Genomic DNA, 17,776 nt, shown 5'->3' with positions numbered 1-17,776 from the left:
GGTATACAAAATATACATTTTAAAAAACCTAACAAGAGTTAATACATGGAATCATGCTGAGATGATTGTTTTGTTTGAAACCATGTACCATATATAGTTTCAAACAAATTAAATATTTCTTTGTCATGGTCTATGCATGAAGATGATTCATCATTATGAAGTGAGAGCGAGAGAGGGGGAGGAGAGAGAGAGAGTAGCAAAGCACCTGCACGAGGACAAACTCACACTGTCCGAGCAAAAAATATTATTTTCTTTGATTACACCAAAGCCTACATGCTTTTTTTCTTTTACATTGGGATGAAAGAGTCGCAAGTATGTCTCGTAAATATATGGAGAATTACTTATAGGCTACTGGAAAAAAATTATGTTCATATGTCGACATTGAATCAAAAATGTCAAATCAGTTGATTAGGAGTTCCTTGAATCATCGTCTTTAGCCTATATTTAAGCTATCGTAGATCATGTATGGAGCTCATTTCCACCTGTTTTCCCACCACTAAGCAAACATTTTGCATTTATTGACCAATCAGTTAGCCCACCTCAAGCAGGAAAGGAACCGTTATTGAATTTCCCCAGGGATCCTCTTAAAGAATTTCTCGTTTTTATACGATCCAAATAGCCCTTCTTATGTATTCTCCCATTGATCTTCTCGAAAATGAAATAGTTTGACTTACAATAACAAGCGTTCACCACTGAGCGGAGCTACAACTCCACAGCTGGAGTTATTCAGGACTGTAAGGACCTGAACAAGTATGGAGGTTAAAGGGACATTTCACCCATCTTCTAACCTCTAGTTAGCTTTCAGTGCAGTTGATTCTCCAAGGAAGATTCTCATAATGGTTATTAGTTTAGTGGTCAATGGTTAGTAGCTATTCAGTTTCAAGACTTGACTTTGATTTGAATTCCTAAAAATCCCTTATCACTCTACAAACAATGTTTTCCCACCAGTAGCCCAACAGGTGGCAGGCAGGGGTGTAGCTAGGAGTTATAGGCACAGGAGGTGACTCTGGGCCCGCTCCACTTTCCTCTCGTCCCCACACCACCATTATTCCATCTAAGACAAACATCTATACATCTACCCAACCACTACAGAAACTCAGCTCCATACATTCATTTACTGATCAATTATCGGACACATCCCTAATTAAAGTGATGGGTTTTTGGCGCTACCCTGATGGTGCTAGATCAGCATTGGCTGTCATCATAACCATACTTTCACCAGTAGTCGCCTGTGGGAAACGGGTGTTAAAATAAATTATATTTCTCTTAAAATGTTGTTGTGTTTATTCATTCACATACTTAACATGATTTGTTATTTATTAAAATACCTATTTTAAGTTTGCTTGCACAACATAAAATGTTTTGGTAACTGTTTACAATGCACTGTTTACAAGCTTGAGGTTTCTCAACTTCAACATCCAACTACATTTTTTTTGTTTGACAAATATGGAGTTCGTACAGCTCACTAGGTTTTGTTGCATCCACTTACTTCATGTGAAATGAACAGTATTTGTTAAGCCAACATTACAACTTGTTCCGCACTTTCAATCTCTAGTTATGAGATCTTTTTGTCAAGAAGTTGAGCTAACTCAAGAAGCTGTGTGTAAACAGTTAGCAAAGGATTTTAAGTTGGGACAAGCTTTTTTTTTTTACAGTGCTGTTCAAAATCTGTCTAGGGAGAACTAATTTTGTTTTAGTCTTCACAGGAATAACTTATAACACAACACTTGCAGTATCAAATGTTTCATATTCATATCATATTCGTATCATGTTTTTGAGAAAAGCAGTATTTGTTTGCAGTTTTGCCAATTCATTTCAACCAAACACTGTTTCAAAGAAGAGCAGTGTGACAGAGAAGTATAAAACATTTATGAATATACACTTGAGGAGCACAAAGGGCATTTTAGTCCAGACACTTTGGGGGCCCCCTCTCAGCTTGGGGCCCTGGGTATTCAGTACCCCTATTCCCCCCACTACAGCATCCTAGGTTGTAGGCCAGCTATGTCACTGACATGATTTCATTAAGCTGTCTAATATTACATGAAGTAAATGGTCTCCTTTACTTTCAATACAAAAATGAATTTGAGTAAGGTTGCTTAAAATTGTGAGATATGGTTGAGACTACGCACATGTAAATGATCTTTATTTTTCATCAAGGTGCCCCTTTGATATCAGCCACCAGGACAAGCTGTAATGTATAGGCTGTAGATATTGGTTGTGATTTTAATCTAGATCACCAGATACATTGGCAGGTAACTTACCAATGCCTATTGTAACTCAGTTCGTCCGATAAAAATAAGGACAGCGGCAGTACAATCAGCCAGCCAGTAGATGAACAGTAGGTGAACATGATGGCTTCCCACTCCAAATGTGAAACAAATAAGGTGCCGCTGTGTGTCGTCACCTCCTCCTCACAGCCTGGTACATTGTGACGTGAGTGAGGTGTGGTGCGTTCTGTTCTTCACCACTGAACAGAGATGTCTGAACGCACGTCATGCCTATTTGCTCCCTCAGCCGCACCGCTTGATCCAATCAAACCAAATCTTCACTGAGTTGTCTTGTATAATAATGATAAGAAACTTAATCAGCCCTCGTTGGAAATTTCTCTTTTTGCCTGCCCCCACTCCACTGAGGTCAGAGGAGGTAAAGATTCAGTGTTTTGCTTCAGGTCACTTCAGCTGGGCGGATGCTTGCTTACACGGAGACTCGAAATCAAGTCCTCCTGTTGAAGGGTGGTCTCTGCCAGCCCTAAATTGTCTTGAATCACACACAGATGCAAATGGACTCAGATTTCATGGGAATTTGTCTTCAAACAAGACGACCTCATCATCAGGCCTGTTTCCAATTAGCCGCGTGAGGAACAGCGAGATCGCGAAGCCCGCACTGCCTCCACAATGTTACGGCTAAAAATAGCCGTTCGAGGAATTCCAATACTACCCCCAGGATTCCTATTGTATGAAGTGGGGGGGGGGGTCAAAGGTCATGGGGGATATGTTCAATATAGCTTCCTGTTTAAAGTAGAATTCTTGATTTCCTCAGAGAGGTGTGGGTAGGAGAGGGAATGAGCCATTGCGTAACGTCAGTGGGACGTCCGGAGGCCCACACATTTCTGAGTCTGATAAAGTCATGCTGTCACGCTCTGAGAGACGGAGGGAGCGAGAGAGCGAGCGGGAACGAAAAGGTGTTTGGTTTTAACCCGCTCGGCGCACCAGACGGGTGGAGTGAAATTCCCGCCTTTTTTACCGATATCTTGTTTGGTCGATTTAAGAATGAAAGAAATTGAACAGGAATGTATTGCGGTGGGTTCACGGCGGTCGGTTTGGCGTTGGTAAGACGACGTGCAGGTTATCTGATGCATGTCCAGCATGCTCCGACATGCCGTGGTAGTGGGAGTGGGGATAGGAGCTGGCATGGTTAGTCATTATCTACCGTGACTCACACTCTCACACTTTGTAAAAAATTCAGCAGGTCGCCCCGCAGCTGTCAGAGGCGGAGGGAGGGGAGACTCTAACTCTTTCAGGATGTCTATGATGTTGTTGGATTACAACAAAAGCATCGAGGGACGGGTCACATGTGAGCGCCGAAGCGTCTTGAGTCACCGGTACATGTGGGCACGATGGAAAACCATCGGAGACAAAACAATGCAGCTTATCAGCGGCAACAATCTGGGTGCAGTTTGACTCCTAATCCATGCTCCGTTCCACCTGAGACCTGGATACGTGACTCCATACATTCATCACTCAGTCAACAACCTGGCCATGATCATGAGTCTTCACTTTCTGTTTAACTTTATTATAGTTTTGGAAGTTTTATTATTAGTTTTTATTTTTACATTGTTTTCCATTTTTATTTCAGTTTCTGTTTAGTTTCAGTTTTAGTTTTACTATTTTAGTAGGTGTAGTATTTTTAAAGGTATAATGATAGAAGTTCAAAATAGGTATTTTGCCTATATGTTTTTTCAATTTTACATTCATTTTTCAATACATCCTCAACTAACTTAAAGTTGGGACCACTTCAAAATACTTCTTTCTCTTTTTTTTATACGGCACATAAAACTAAAAGCACTTCACATAAACATTTTATTTTAGTTAGATTTATACCTAGACATATACCTAGACAGTTTTAGTTCAGTTTTAGCTTTACCACAAAGTCTAGTTTTTATTTTTATTTCAGTTCATGATAATCTTTTTTTTAAACACCTATAGTTTTCATCTTAGTTTTAGTTTTTCTAATTTACGGTAATAACCTTGATGTGAACAAGTATTTATCGATCAGTCAAATACCCGGGTCAGCTAATTATATGACAAACTGAATTGGCTTGAAAGTTGTTTCAAGTAACCTACTGCATGTTATACATTATATCAGAATAGAGTTCATAGAATATTTGGGAGTCTGAATCTCTTCACTGCACCGCTGGAATAAAAGAATACACAGCGAAAATGTCCAGAGCCCTATTAGTTTTCATTGTGATGAGTGTGTGTATGTGTGTGTGTGTGTGTGTGTGTGTGTGTGTGTGTGTGTGTGTATGTGTAACATATCCTTGCCTATGCATAAGTATGAGCTCACACATACAAATAGCATGTGACACTGTTGTAGCCTTCTTAACGTCTATGTATAGGCCTACCTCTTCCCATAGACACTCACGCACGTTATAAATAGGTTAATTGGTCACAGACTAATTGCTCAATGTTTCAACCACAGTGACAGTGACATACTTACTTTGTCACCACAAATTTAGTAATACATTTTTAAGTGTATGTGTGATGCAGTGTAAAGGAAATGGGACACAAACGAGGATAAAAGTTTGTTATATGTTTGTGTTTGTGTCTGTATGCTTGTAGGTTTGTTTTTGAAATGTCTTCCATTCAAGTAAAGCCAGGCTTAGATCATTATAGTCTCATAAACTCGCTAGCTGGAAATGATGCAGCTGCTGGTTCATTTACTGTGTACTAATTATTACCATGTTAGAAATGTGTTGAGAGAGAGCATTTCTGTATCCGTCGGCGAAAAGAAATCAGGAATTTGAACACATAGTTCCTTGAAACACATTGTCTCAAACAGGAGTTGTAATGAATCGCTTAAACTTCTGGTGAATTTCAGAAACCGCATGTAACATTCGGTCAATTCAACTCATTCAAAGGAAGGAGTATATTACAAGAAAAGATGGGAGTCATCTGGCATTGTGTTGATTCCACAGTAATGAGTGTGGGACGCCTGAACCTCAAGCTAAAAGCGGTTTTGTTTTGGGACAAACTGTGTTACCTTAATTGGTAACACATTATATGTATAATCCAAACCTGATACTCAGCTCAGAGTATCAAGGGGCTGTAATGTGTCAGTAAAACGCCTACTGGGTTTCACGTGATACTCATAATAGTGTGAAAAGTATAGATATTCAGTATCTGGGTTAATGTTAGGGTCGGGGTTAGAAATAAGGTCAAGGTTTGGGTTACATGGTCTGTGGAGATGCAGCAAATAGGCAAGTGACGCTTTGTTGAACATCTGAGAGTTCCGTTTCAACATTGGACTATCCAAGTAAAGTGTCCCCACCACAGTACATCTGTTGAGTTTTGGTTGAGGTTGGCGTTGAGTGGAATAAACCAGAGAAGAAGAAGACTCCTGCCTCCTGGCTCTGCTCTGCTCATCCCTGCCATGCGGGTTCCTGGGATACGTAACAACTTGTTCGGTTTGCCAGCTCTGCCCCGTAAAAGGCTTTATCCTTCCCCTCCTGCTCGTCACAATGGGGGTGATGGGGGTGGAGGGGGTGGGGGTGGGGGGGTTATAATAAACATACAAGATGCATTCTTCACCCCCCCCCCCCACACACACACACACACACACTGAAACGAGTCTATGTTTTGTTTTCACACAATTTAAGTGAGAACACCCTCAGAGCTTTTACCATAGCTTTAAGACCAAATAATCAAAAACAGACACCTATACGCTATAACGATTTCACAAACACATAGCTGCAACAAGCATAAGCCTGCCTCCTGCTGCTGCCGAGCAAATTAATATGCTATGCAGCACACAGGCAAACACTGACACACTCCCACCCCTCTCCACACACACATACACACTGTGAAGGAACTATAAAGGAGCAATGACGGGGGTGGGTGGGACGGGGGGCGGGGTGGTGATGTATGAGAGAGAGGCAAGAAGTGGAAAAAGACAGAGAGAGAGAGAGAGAGAGAGGGAGAGAGAGGGAGAGGCACAGAGGGGGTGTTGAGGAGGAGGAGGAGAGAGTTTGATGGGAACAAAATAAGACGGTGAGACCAGGAGACGCTCTAGAGAGGGAAGCCAGCAAGCAGGCGACGTGAGAGAAGAAGAAGAAGAAGAAGAAACAGAGAGAGAACAGACGTGAACTATATCCATCCCCATCCAACAGGTACAGTAAACCCTTTTCAGCACTTTGGTTCACTTTTCTTCTCAATCCCTCCATCCCTATGGTGATAAGTGTGTGCATGTTTCTTGGTAGAGATGTGCTCGTCGGTGGTTTGGAAAAAAGTTCTTCTGGGTAGTTGCGTGTTACAAAACAAACCAGACAGTGTAAGCTGATCTTCCTTAAAAAACAAGGGTAAAAGCCTTTGCAGTCGAATTCAGGTTCCCACAGAAACCGTCTGGCTCGCTGCCAGCAGAGAATGAAACACTGATGGGGTCACCAATGCTTTGCTTTTATCTTCCAACGCTCAGCATTTATTCATCCAGAGCTGTCTTCAGTATGTAAACTAATACATATCACAAGCATATTTACATGTCACAAACATGTTTCATTATACACAAAGCCATTTAAAGATAAACTGTGATTTAAAAGTAGTTTCTGGTGGCGTCCTGGTGGCTCCAATCTGGCCTGGGACCTTTGTCACATCATACCTCTCTCTTTCCCGTTCTTTCCTGTCTTTCTCTACTGTGATCTATCCAATAAAGATAACACACATAAAAAATCTTTAGTACCACTGTGGTTCATTATTGGTATGCCTAGTTTTGCCTTCTTCTCTACTGTGACCGACATGTCAGCGTTCCATCTTCTGTTTTCTGTGCTGCTTTGAGTGTTGAGTCACTATTACTACTGTTGCTACAATACGCCAACTGCTACACAGCTTTTGCTTCTTTGTTAATACCAGTTCCTCTTTTCCACCTTACCACACCAGTCTCCACCTCCTGTCTTTAAGCCTCTTCTCAGAACTGGCACCTACAGGAATATTTCTGACACACAAGGGCAAAGCTACATCTGAGAAAGAATGAAGGAAGACAGATTTTCTTATGTTTTCTTATGATTTTCTGTGGGCAAACATAATTTTAACTGTGTTGGTGACCCATGAGTGATTTTTGCGGTGACCACTGTTTTCCCACACAAATTCTTATCTTCATCTTGTCCTTTCTGTCCACAGAGATGATGTCACTGTGCAGGAACCTGGCTGTGCTTCTACTTTTTCTGACCCCTGACCCCTTCCTCCGTTTTTCCTCGCCTCTCCTCTTTGCCCATGCCGTACCCACTTCCCCTCCCATCACCCTCCCGCCAATCTTGTTTGTGACTGGTGGGGGCACAGAAGACTACGAAGACGTCTTGGACCGTCACAGCCCCCCTCCTGTCGTGCCTTCCTCCGCTAAGCCTCCACTCCACCGCGAAACGCAGCTCTGCCAGTACGACTCCTGCCTGGAGAACCAGGAGCCCTGCACCCGTCTTGCAGCCCAGACCGGGTGCCTCTGCCCCGGCTTCAGTGGGCCTGAAGAGCCCCCTCATGCTCCACACCTCAAAGCGCTGGTCAGCGATGGGGACGGCGGAGGGAAGGTGGAGGTCCATTGGTGTGCCCCTTCTTCAGCGGTATCTGGGTACAGAGTGGTAGTGGAGGGAAGTGGAAGGGAACCGCTGGAGTTTGGGGAAGCGATGCGGCGGGGGCTGGTGGGGTCCTTGGAGGCCGGGGCCAAGGTGTGTGTGGAGGCGGTGAACAAGGTGGGACACAGCACCCCCTCAGAGTTCTCCTGCCAGCGCTACACCCTCCCTGATTCCTCCGACCATGCGCTGAGGGCAGGGGTCATAGGGGGGGGAGTGGCCTTCCTCCTAGTCCTCTGTGTGGCGGCCGTGATCCTCTGGAAGTACCAAGTGTGTGGAAAATCCAAGAGGGACTCCACTGAGGGACTGGGGAACCCCTCGTACGCCACAGAGGGAAACCTGTGAGCCGGAGCGGTGCAGAGACAGATACAGGCTGTTGAGGAACAAAACTCAAAAACTCAAGTGGGATGGTGCTGTGATTAATGATACAATTCAGAAGTTGTTTATGTTCCTGTTTCAAGGAATATACAATTATTGTATTTTCTTTTTTTTTTTATTGTATTTTCTTTTATTAGGATTGAAATATGCTGAAATAAGAACTTAGTGGAATAACACTAACAAATGGTCAGCCGGTTGGTTTTGTGCCTAGAAAAACTACAGGTTTATTTGCTGGCAAATTAACTTCTGTAGGCTTATTACAGTGTTTTAATTCTATGGCAGATGAATTTAATTGTAAATATTAATCTTTAAGATATACTGACAGAAACTTTTGTAATAAACTAAAAACGTCTTTTAACGTCTTTTTAATAAAAGCTTGTAAAAAGTCTTGTTTGAATCATTGTTTTCAATGGAAAGAGTTGAGAGACCCAGCCCGCCGAAGTATACGGCTGAACTTTTATTTTGAAACTCTTGCCGAGAACAGTGAAAGTGGGAACTTGATCTGATTGGCTAAAGGTTTAAGTCAATTAAGCTAGGTCCCGCCTTCCCTCGGTATCTAAACCAATGATTTTTCAGCAAACGATGGCAGGAAGAACATTTTTTTTAACAGCATATGAAAATACAATTGATTCATACACACAGCACACACAATCAAAATGGCAAACGCAGGTGAGTTTGCACACTGTGCAAGAAGCCTTTTGTTTCATTTGACTTACAGTTCGTCAGTGCGACTGTTTTAGCCTACTGATATCTGAGTTTTGGTTTTAACACGTGAATTTGTGAATGACGTAAAAAATCCAACGTTAGCCAACTGTAATTAGTTACATGACCCAATTATCGCGGTGAGAGTGACATTGACAGTGCTTGTCTGCCGGATTAACAGTTACAGTTTGGGGCAGTAGGCTACTTGTTGCACACGTGAAATTCTCCAAACTAACAAATACTAAGTGAGGAAAATAGTCCTTGCTGTTAGAATATTAAGTAATCATTATCTTATGAATATGTCTCACACACAGTCAGAATGACTCAGCACAAAAAAAACGTTGGGAAAGCAAATAGCCAGCAGTCAATTAACGCCACAGGTAGTTACAACGCATGGAACAGCTCGTTACGAGTTTGGACAAAAAGCATCCAAAGTTTTTGTTTCATGCTTTGTTGCATCTATTTATGAGTTCTTGATACGCTGCCAAACTGCTTCCTGTCTCTTTTGACCACAGTATTTAGCTAAAATAAACCAATCCTAATGGGGAGACTGTACACAAAATCTCTCAGCTTTAGAGTTTCACCCTTATAAACATATTGAGTGAGCGTTTGCATGCTGTACTATATCAAAGGTGACTGAGGGCATTGCGCCCTTACTCCTAATACACGCACACACACACACACGCACACACACACACACACACACACACACACACCGCTTGATCTAAAAGGAAGAATGAATGCAAACATGGGGGAACAATTTTCTGGAATGGAATGTGCCCTGAAAGTGGAGGTGGGAGTCAGAGTTTTTATCTGTGTTCAGCACCTTTCATATCCATGCTTGTACCTCTGTGTACAAGTTTGTCCTGCACTCTCTATGTATCATACTCCAGGGTTACAAAATGGTTATGGCCAAGCATCTAAAACATAGCCAACTCTTTTGGAAATAAGGTGGTTGATATAGAAAGTTTGTGTCAGTAAAGCTGTCTTATCAGCAGTAGCCTAATCTGTCTTAAAAAAACAGACAGTGCATGTTGGGTATCCAACAATGTCTTCTCAAGCTCAAACCTAAATCAGTTTTATGCCTCTCCCATTACCAGACAAGCAGGAGATCTCCTATGCAGATCTCAAAGTACTCCTGGCGAAGAGCCAGAGCCTCCTTTTGGTCGATGTCCGCTCTAAAGAGGAAGTGGATAAAGGACACATCCCAGGATCTATCCACATCCCAGGTGAGCTTCACTCACAGTCATTTATGTGGGGGGAAAAGAATATCCATAGTCAAAAAATAGCTTTGAAGGACTACTTCATTTTCAGTACTTCATTTTCTTTTTTGATGTTGAAAAGTAGCAGTTGTCATGCACAGTAAACAGTATGCAGGTTTCACTTGGAATACTGGAAATGCAACAGTTTGCAGTGGTGAATGGTATTGGTGTAGGCCTGTTTTTCAGGTTATGAAGGTTTCAGAATAGCTGTTTCTGTCCCTCTCCTAGTTGATTGAAGAATATTCTTCTTTCCTTCCTTCATCCCTTTTCCCCTTCCTTGCTTCCCTAGTCGATACAGTGGAGAGTGCTCTTGCACTGGATCCTGCAGAATTCAAGGTCAAATACGGGGTGACCAAGCCACCGCTGGACGCCCCAGAGCTGGTGTTTCACTGCCAGATGGGCAGGCGAGGGGGAGTGGCCACAGACAAGGCACACGAACTAGGATACCAGAGGTAAATAAGTTATCGCTTACTGTGCATAACACACACAGCTCATCTTGCATGTCATTATACAATAGCTGTGTATTGATGACAACTCTTATCTTCTCTGCCTCTTTTCTTCTGTTTCAGTGCACGTAATTATGCCGGAGGATACAAGGAGTGGTCTGAGAAAGAGGGAAAATGATTGGTGTTGATGGAGAGCCTAATGCATAATATCTTCACAAATGGCAAATGTGAAAGCTAAACTGACAAAATAGACAAATATTTTTCTGTTTTTCTTTTCATCTCTTTTGATACTGTTTTATATGTCATAGATGTACAGTATATCCACTCTATTTAAAATGTTAACAAATAAAATGTGTTTGCTCAGATTCCTAATTCTTTAGTCCATACTTGTGTGGATCACTTGAGAGAACATGACACCAACATTGTAATATGTCAGTTCCCACTAGTTTCATCTGTATGTGAAGATTTAATTACCTCTGAGTGAGATGGGAATATAATGATCAAATTAAGCTCTGCGGATCCCTAACCCAATCACATCTCTTTTAACTTCCCCCTCTGCTTTATAGTGAAACTGTAGAACTCCTCTGTATGATACAGATCTATATCCTGTTGTGGGGGATTGTACACTAGCTTGTACAGTAAGCATACATGGGTGTAGGTAGGCATAAACCTATGTCTATTATTAAAGACACAGTAGAAGCGCCATTTCCTAGCATTTTATAGCCTGGCCATGAGAACTGAGTGTACATGACTTTTAACCCCGACAGGCTCAAGAGCACCTCTGAATTAATTATGCTGCAGCTTCTGAGCTCATGTGTGTGGCTTGTTTAAAAAAAAAAAAAAAAAGCAGAATGTGTTGAAATATGAATTCTTCCTTAACACAAGTAATTAACATTAGTGTCCCACTTTAAGTAACGATGGATTATCTCTATATGGCTCTGGTTACACCTAGTATTTAAAAAAAGAAAAGAGAAAGAAGACTGGGCACGTGCTCGCTCAGTCAGTGCCAGTGCATAAACGGTGACAGGAAAGTCACGACATTGAAGATGCTCAAAGAAATACAGCGGGTAATTTTTACGTTTACAGTTAGTTACCTACTGTGTGTTTAACATTAGAGTTGGGTTAGTGTTGTATTCAGCTAGAAGCAGATAAATGGCAAACTTTACTAACGTTCGAAGCAGTCAAGCTCACAGGAAGGCTAGCCACCTGCTAGCTAATTTATCTAATTAACCTAGGCTAACCTAGGCTCGTCAATGTTACCGGTAGCCAGCTTTGTCTTTGTAATTGCCATTTCAGGTTGTCAGGTTGCTCATGCTTTTGAGAAAGCAGAACGGGCAGCAGGGTGGGAAGACTGCAGGAGGACTTTTGGTACTACTGTGGACTGGACCAGGCACTAATAACCAAAGCCAAAACTGCACTGGTAAGGCTAAGGAAGTTCCACATTAAATAGTTCCTAGAGGGCCAAGTGCTTAAAGATGGCCGTCTGATATGACACCATGACCTGTCTATCTGAACTATGTAAAATGTCCGTGTGTCAGCATCTGCTCTAGTAGCAGATGAACAAACTGTTTTAATCTGTGGAACAAACTGTTTTCATCTGTGGAACAAACTGTTTTCATCTGTGCAAGTTGTCTTGTCTAATGTTTGGGCCAGGAATGAGTCATGTTGCCATAAGTACTTGTTTTCTTGTTCCAAAGAAGTTAATGCAGATAGGTCTACAGTACTAAGTCCCACCCACCCCAAATGCTTCAGCATCTGCAAAACTGTCCCAGATGTTCCTAGTAGCCCCAAAACTAACAGTGTTACCATTTGTGGTACAGTTGCAGCTGCTGGTCCCTGGTGTGCAGGTGTTAAAATGGAAACACTCCAACCTGGTATGTACACACACATAAACACATACACACATCTTCTGATTCACTGCATCACTTCTATTTGCCTTTTTGCTGCGTCAGTTCTCACAGAATTACATCAGAAACTGTGTCCCTGTGCCGGCCCCTGCCCCGAGCCTGACCCAGAGGAACTGTGTGCCTTCACTGACGTACACGGTTCCCTCCGATTCCTCCTCTCCTTTCAGGTGGCTGTGCTTGAACATTATAATGCAAACAAAGATCCTGTACAAACATCCCATTGGCCTCAAGGATAATTGCTCTCTGAAACTTCTTGAACATATTAAGCACTATAGTTCACTTCCTAACATAATTTCTAAGAATGGGGTGCTCTAAGAAAGTCTCCAGTCCCCACCTTCCTGATCTTATACATTAGAGCAAGACTGGAATTATCCCAAATGCCACTGATTGTAACTAAATTGGACCTTCAATCAGGAGAGACTAGGATGAATGCTCGAATGAAAAACTTTATTCATGACATGAAACAAGATGTAAACTTTGGCGTAAGCTCCATGGAGGAACTCCTCCCATTCGTGAAGTTAGGAGTACATCCGGGATAGACGTAGGAATTAGGATGTCCCCCTGGGGAGTTCCTCTGGAGCCTGGACATTGGTGGTGATGGGGTGGTGGAGGGACGAAGGTAAGCACAGTGACTGGAATGACAGCAGCATACAGCATAGATCTGAGAGAAGGGCAATAGCATAGAAGGTGACGTGTATATACTCCCGTCACTTAGACGATTGGCTCTTTGAAAAAGAGAGGGAAGTGACGGCTAACTCCGATTGGTTCTCTGGAAAAAGAGGGAAAGTGTTCACCAACTCTGATTGGGTAAAGAGAAAGCATGAATGAATGATAAGTAGTCTTCCTGATTGAAATTGCGTAATACTTCACTAAATTTTACTAAAAACCCATTAACATTACACCTAATAGTGAGAATCTTGAATTTCCCATATTCCCTTAAAGATGTGATTTATGATCAGTGAGCCTGTGTCGGAACGATGTGTTATCTCTGCTTATTCCTTTGGGCTGTGCAGGTGAGAGACGCAAGACAGTTCAGTCCAGAGTGGCGTTCTCATGCAGAGGCATTCCTACACAGATTCAGTCTGGCTAACACAGGGGTAGGAAAGGACGAGTTATCCACATTCACGTGCTTTACAGATTGTCACCAAAATGTTGACTGTCCTCATCTTTTGCGCAGGTTAAAATCCACTTCACATTCAAATCGGATCAGGAGAACGTCCAACGAGTGTTTAGGTATGACAGCCTACTGTGTGTTGAAGGTGTCGGTAATGCGATTATAGCTTCCTCTCTGGGTAAATCATTACCTAATGTCAGTGTAGCAAGACTCTCCCGCCTGAAAGATGACCTTGCCATGGATCAAGCTAATTCAAAACCATGCTACTGGAATGAATTTAACCACCTTCTTCTACTCCTTCACATGTGCATTCTGCTGTTATGTCTTCCAACACTGTGCATTGCATAGAACTTGATGTGGTAATGCATTTTGTAAAGTGATAACATTATGCATGTGTTCTTGCAGCGTGAAGATCCAGCGTAAAATTGTGCAGAAAGACCAACCACCAGTGATCTTGGATGTCACCTGCAGTACACAGTCAGTAGCACTGATGTTCATATTAATACATCTGTGATTATGTGTGTATGTGTGTACCCAGAGTAGAAAAAAGCCAAAACAGTTACAGGTGTGGACCCAAAACTAATATTATCCTCAGCCACCATTGCTACAAAAACATTAGAAACACTGGAGTATGTATGCATGCTTGTGTCTGTGTGATTCAAACAGCGATTCTCTCCTCGGTTGTTTCAAGGCCTCCGGTGTGTGTGGAGAAAGGAGCCTGGTGTGAGGGGGGTCACCCTGTCCTTGGAGCCAGGTTTCCACTCAGTATCCCCCCAGCAGCCATGGACCGAGGCCTGTACGGGGAGCTCAGCCTCCAGCTAGTCACCCTGCTGAGCCCCTGTGTGCTGCAGTACCCCAACCTGGCAACCCAACTCACTCACATACAAATATCCTTTACTGATTGTGTCATGTGGGATGGGCACACACACATACAGACAAGGACACATACAAGCACACACTCTTCCTTGACTCCACATGTGGCCAGGTGTTGGTGTACAGCCCCAGTAACGTTCCTGTCCCAGGCCCCTCAGCCTTCCTCCACCACCTTCCTGCTTACATGGACTGTCAGGAGCTGGGCCTGCAGGGCCTTCACTGCTCCTCCTCCACAGGTCAGTAGCAACCATTGCTGGAAAAGATGCATACATACTGATGGTCTTAATACATTTTGGGGGGTCATCTACCTGAGGTTGGTTGTGGTCAGTATTGCTTGGCTGTGTGTTGTTGCTTCGTGTTGCTTGCATGGCTGTATATGCCGAAATGGTGTTTGTTGTTGCTGTATTGTTGTGCTGATGTTTTGCTGTTTCCTGTTGCTTTGCATGGCTTGTGTTCTGTCTTGAGAGTTCTTGTTTTGTTGCTGTTGCTGTCTCTATGGCGTCTTGTTGTCTTCGTTCTGTAAATTTTATCACTTTATAGGTTTTAAAACATCTCGCCAAAAGGACTGCAGTTGAAAATTAGCCAGCTGGCTAACACTGGCACATATACAGAAATGTTGATTAATGTGTGTTGTCCTTATAATAATAAAATAAACAAGAAACTTAAACAAGAAACAAGGTACTGTACTGTATATTGTGTTAGTTAGCCATCATCATGCTGAGTTGCACACACAATAGAATAAGATATGGTACGGGTACAGGTATTTGCCTGATTTCTCAGAAATTGGTTTTGCATTGTAAGAAGATGTTCGTTTCACCTAAATTACACAACATTCAGCCAACCTTCCATTACCACAGTATTACGTACATGCGGTAATTGCTACAGCCTGATGAAATACCCATGTGGCTTCAACCAGTGTAGACTCGCAGAGTTTGTCCACTGTTGAAACCGAGTGTCATCATAAATGGTAGTTATGTTTTTTTCCCCATTTCCTTTTCTTCAGAATTTTACCATGCAAAAATCATTTTTAACACTTCCTCTGCAGATCTTGTGCACAGCGGTGGCACTGTGTACACCGTAGAGCACGGAAACTGTGAGGAGCCAGAACCAGAATGGAGTCTTGCCCCGGTGCAGCAGAGTCTCTCGCTTTTCCTCTTCCTGCAGCACAGCGACCCCTTCACCTCTCAGCTCGCTGATGTTACGGGTGAGAGACAGCTGCATGCAGCTGCAGCACATAGCCTCAACACTATAATTTGCTGGGTTGAAGTTGGCAATTCTTTCATATTTCAAACTATGTTCTAAAGCCATAATTTGGTTTCTGCATTTCCAAGAACAAGCCGTACATGTGCTATGTTACTGTCACCAGCAGCAGAGAAGTAGAGCCCTCAGTTGATTGATACTGGAGTATATACACAGTACAATACTCTCAAAATGGAGAGTCACAGCTTAAGTTACCATAACTTTAATATATAACATAACAACAAAAGTTATGTACACTGTATTTACAGTAGAACAACAGCCTAACAAGATTGACCATGTTAATATCCATCCTACAATGTGCAGTACTGACAACAGGGATGTTTGTGAACCTCCTGCAGCCACAGAGGAGCTTTTAGAGCTCCACCTTGAGGATATTCTGAACAACAACAGGCAGGCGGTGACAACGGCTCTTCAGACTGAGCTAAAGAACACACTGAAAGCCCAAAGTCAGAGAAGCAAGGCAAGTCAAGTCTGAGACGCACACACACACACACACACACACACACCAACTGCCAGGGTAGGAATCTCTGTTTAATAGTGTGGCTTTGTATAATGTACAGTTTATATAATAGTGTGTGTTTGGGTGTTGTGTGTGTGCTATATCAGAACCAAAAGAAGCTGTGCTCGGCCCTTGAGGTGATGCTCAGCTCTGCTATCAGTATTGTGAGCTGCAGCAGTAACGTGGGTTTCAGAAGCGCCTGTCTGGACAACATGAAGGTACGCTAGGGAGAAAGGAATATAATCTATTCTTTTGTTTATTGGAGCTCATGAACAGTCAGACACTCACATTAAATGCTGTGGTATTCTTAGCCTTGTTATGGATAAATGCAAACAGGTCAAACAGGCCACTGCACATGTACAGTTAGTATACATGTTCATGACCAGGTTTTCAGAATAAAATCAAGTGAGCAACATCACTACAGATAGCCAGGGGAGCCAGTGGTCTTGGTTGTCTGTTTCATAAACTCATCTTGAGATCTGGTATGCGTGTTACTAAAATGAAATATCACTTTAAGTACTACATGTCTGCATCCCAGGTAGGTGACACTCATGAGCTCTCAGCATCCCTTCATGAATCGCTGAGGAGGGTGACATCACTGAAATGTATTCCCAGGGGCAGGTGCTACTCTGCACAGGTGAGTGGGACGTTCAAGTGCTGATCATGGGTCACAGTCACCAAACAGTTACTACATCAGCACTTAACTTCTTCCACGGACTTCAAACTGAACTAAAATTTAACTCTATGTTCATTCATTACTTCCACAGATGGAAAAACCTCCTGATAGTAATGAGCCCACCAAGAAAGAAATCTGAGGATGGCTGCATTTTCTTTGACAGAGTTTTGTTTTGGAGTAAATGCTGTGGAGGCTTTTCCCTTTGGAGTGAATATTGTTGCAATTAAAATGTCTGTTAAAACTTTATCAAATACATTTGTTTTTATTGTCATAACCTGTTTCACAGACATGGATTTTAGTACAACTAAGAAACATTCCAACAGCGATCTTCACTGAACTGAGTTTTTAGGTCTGAGTGATTCTATGTTGATTCTTTTTTTCTGTCATGTGTTCCTACAGTGAACTGCTGCCACTGATCTGGGAATTTCATGGACTTTTTAGAGATTCAATAGCTATTTTTTATATTCAATTGCCACATTTCCACAGACAAGGGTTTACAGGTTTAACACAAAATGAGCACAGGATTGAAAAAGCTATGTAGTCATTGGAAACTACTGCCCAGCTAACAAAGCATGTCTGTAGGTGACAAGATGTTGCAAAAAAATGAAATGACTAAAGCCCTGGCTTCAGCCCTCTAGTAATAATAACCAGTCAATTCAGAATAATAATTAGTTTACGTGGCGGCTGCATTTGCATGTACTTCATATTTGCCCCTTTGTGTTTATAACATGAATACAGCAAAGTAAACAGACATTAACCGACACAATGTACATAGAGGCTGGTGATTTACACAGTATAAACAGTACAATAAACCAGTGGTTCTCA

At 42.3% G+C, this 17,776-nt stretch overlaps 3 protein-coding genes across 3 annotated transcripts; all 3 read left to right on the top strand.

Annotated features, from left to right (window-relative positions):
- The first annotated feature begins 6,196 nt into the window (after positions 1–6,196).
- Positions 6,197–8,600, top strand: LOC139910464 (LRRN4 C-terminal-like protein). The gene is made up of 2 exons (XM_078289059.1): positions 6,197–6,388; positions 7,392–8,600. The coding sequence occupies exon 2, from the start codon at positions 7,394–7,396 to the stop codon at positions 8,177–8,179; it is 786 nt and encodes a 261-aa protein (XP_078145185.1). The 5' UTR covers positions 6,197–6,388; positions 7,392–7,393; the 3' UTR covers positions 8,180–8,600.
- A 184-nt stretch (positions 8,601–8,784) lies between these two features.
- On the top strand, positions 8,785–10,994 carry tstd1 (thiosulfate sulfurtransferase like domain containing 1). Its single transcript, XM_071897761.2, has 4 exons — positions 8,785–8,881; positions 10,015–10,143; positions 10,466–10,628; positions 10,746–10,994. The coding sequence occupies exons 1-4, from the start codon at positions 8,869–8,871 to the stop codon at positions 10,798–10,800; spliced, it is 360 nt and encodes a 119-aa protein (XP_071753862.1). The 5' UTR covers positions 8,785–8,868; the 3' UTR covers positions 10,801–10,994.
- Positions 10,995–11,668: 674 nt separating this feature from the next.
- Positions 11,669–17,171, top strand: top6bl (TOP6B like initiator of meiotic double strand breaks). Its single transcript, XM_071897746.2, has 14 exons — positions 11,669–11,689; positions 11,919–12,042; positions 12,443–12,496; positions 12,584–12,696; positions 13,543–13,626; positions 13,707–13,762; positions 14,049–14,120; positions 14,335–14,548; positions 14,629–14,752; positions 15,562–15,720; positions 16,115–16,236; positions 16,383–16,493; positions 16,814–16,912; positions 17,043–17,171. The coding sequence occupies exons 1-14, from the start codon at positions 11,669–11,671 to the stop codon at positions 17,088–17,090; spliced, it is 1,401 nt and encodes a 466-aa protein (XP_071753847.2). The 3' UTR covers positions 17,091–17,171.
- The last annotated feature ends 605 nt before the right edge of the window (positions 17,172–17,776 follow it).

This window comes from Centroberyx gerrardi, chromosome 16 (genome assembly GCF_048128805.1).
Source record: "Centroberyx gerrardi isolate f3 chromosome 16, fCenGer3.hap1.cur.20231027, whole genome shotgun sequence".
NCBI classification, from domain to species: Eukaryota; Metazoa; Chordata; class Actinopteri; order Beryciformes; family Berycidae; genus Centroberyx; species Centroberyx gerrardi.
Note: the sequence above shows the minus strand (reverse complement) of the source record. Positions and strands in the feature narration are given on the sequence as shown.

Excerpts from the sequence above, each read along its gene's own strand:
- tstd1 (XM_071897761.2), top strand. Across the intron at positions 10,144-10,465 it reads AGGATCTATCCACATCCCAG|TCGATACAGTGGAGAGTGCT; the intron begins GTGAGCTTCACT and ends TTGCTTCCCTAG. Across the intron at positions 10,629-10,745 it reads CACGAACTAGGATACCAGAG|TGCACGTAATTATGCCGGAG; the intron begins GTAAATAAGTTA and ends CTTCTGTTTCAG.
- top6bl (XM_071897746.2), top strand. The coding sequence starts at position 11,669 with ATGCTCAAAGAAATACAGCGG. Across the intron at positions 12,043-12,442 it reads CCAAAGCCAAAACTGCACTG|TTGCAGCTGCTGGTCCCTGG; the intron begins GTAAGGCTAAGG and ends TTTGTGGTACAG. Across the intron at positions 13,763-14,048 it reads AACGTCCAACGAGTGTTTAG|CGTGAAGATCCAGCGTAAAA; the intron begins GTATGACAGCCT and ends GTGTTCTTGCAG.
- LOC139910464 (XM_078289059.1), top strand. The coding sequence starts at position 7,394 with ATGATGTCACTGTGCAGGAACCTGGCTGTGCTTCTACTTTTTCTGACC.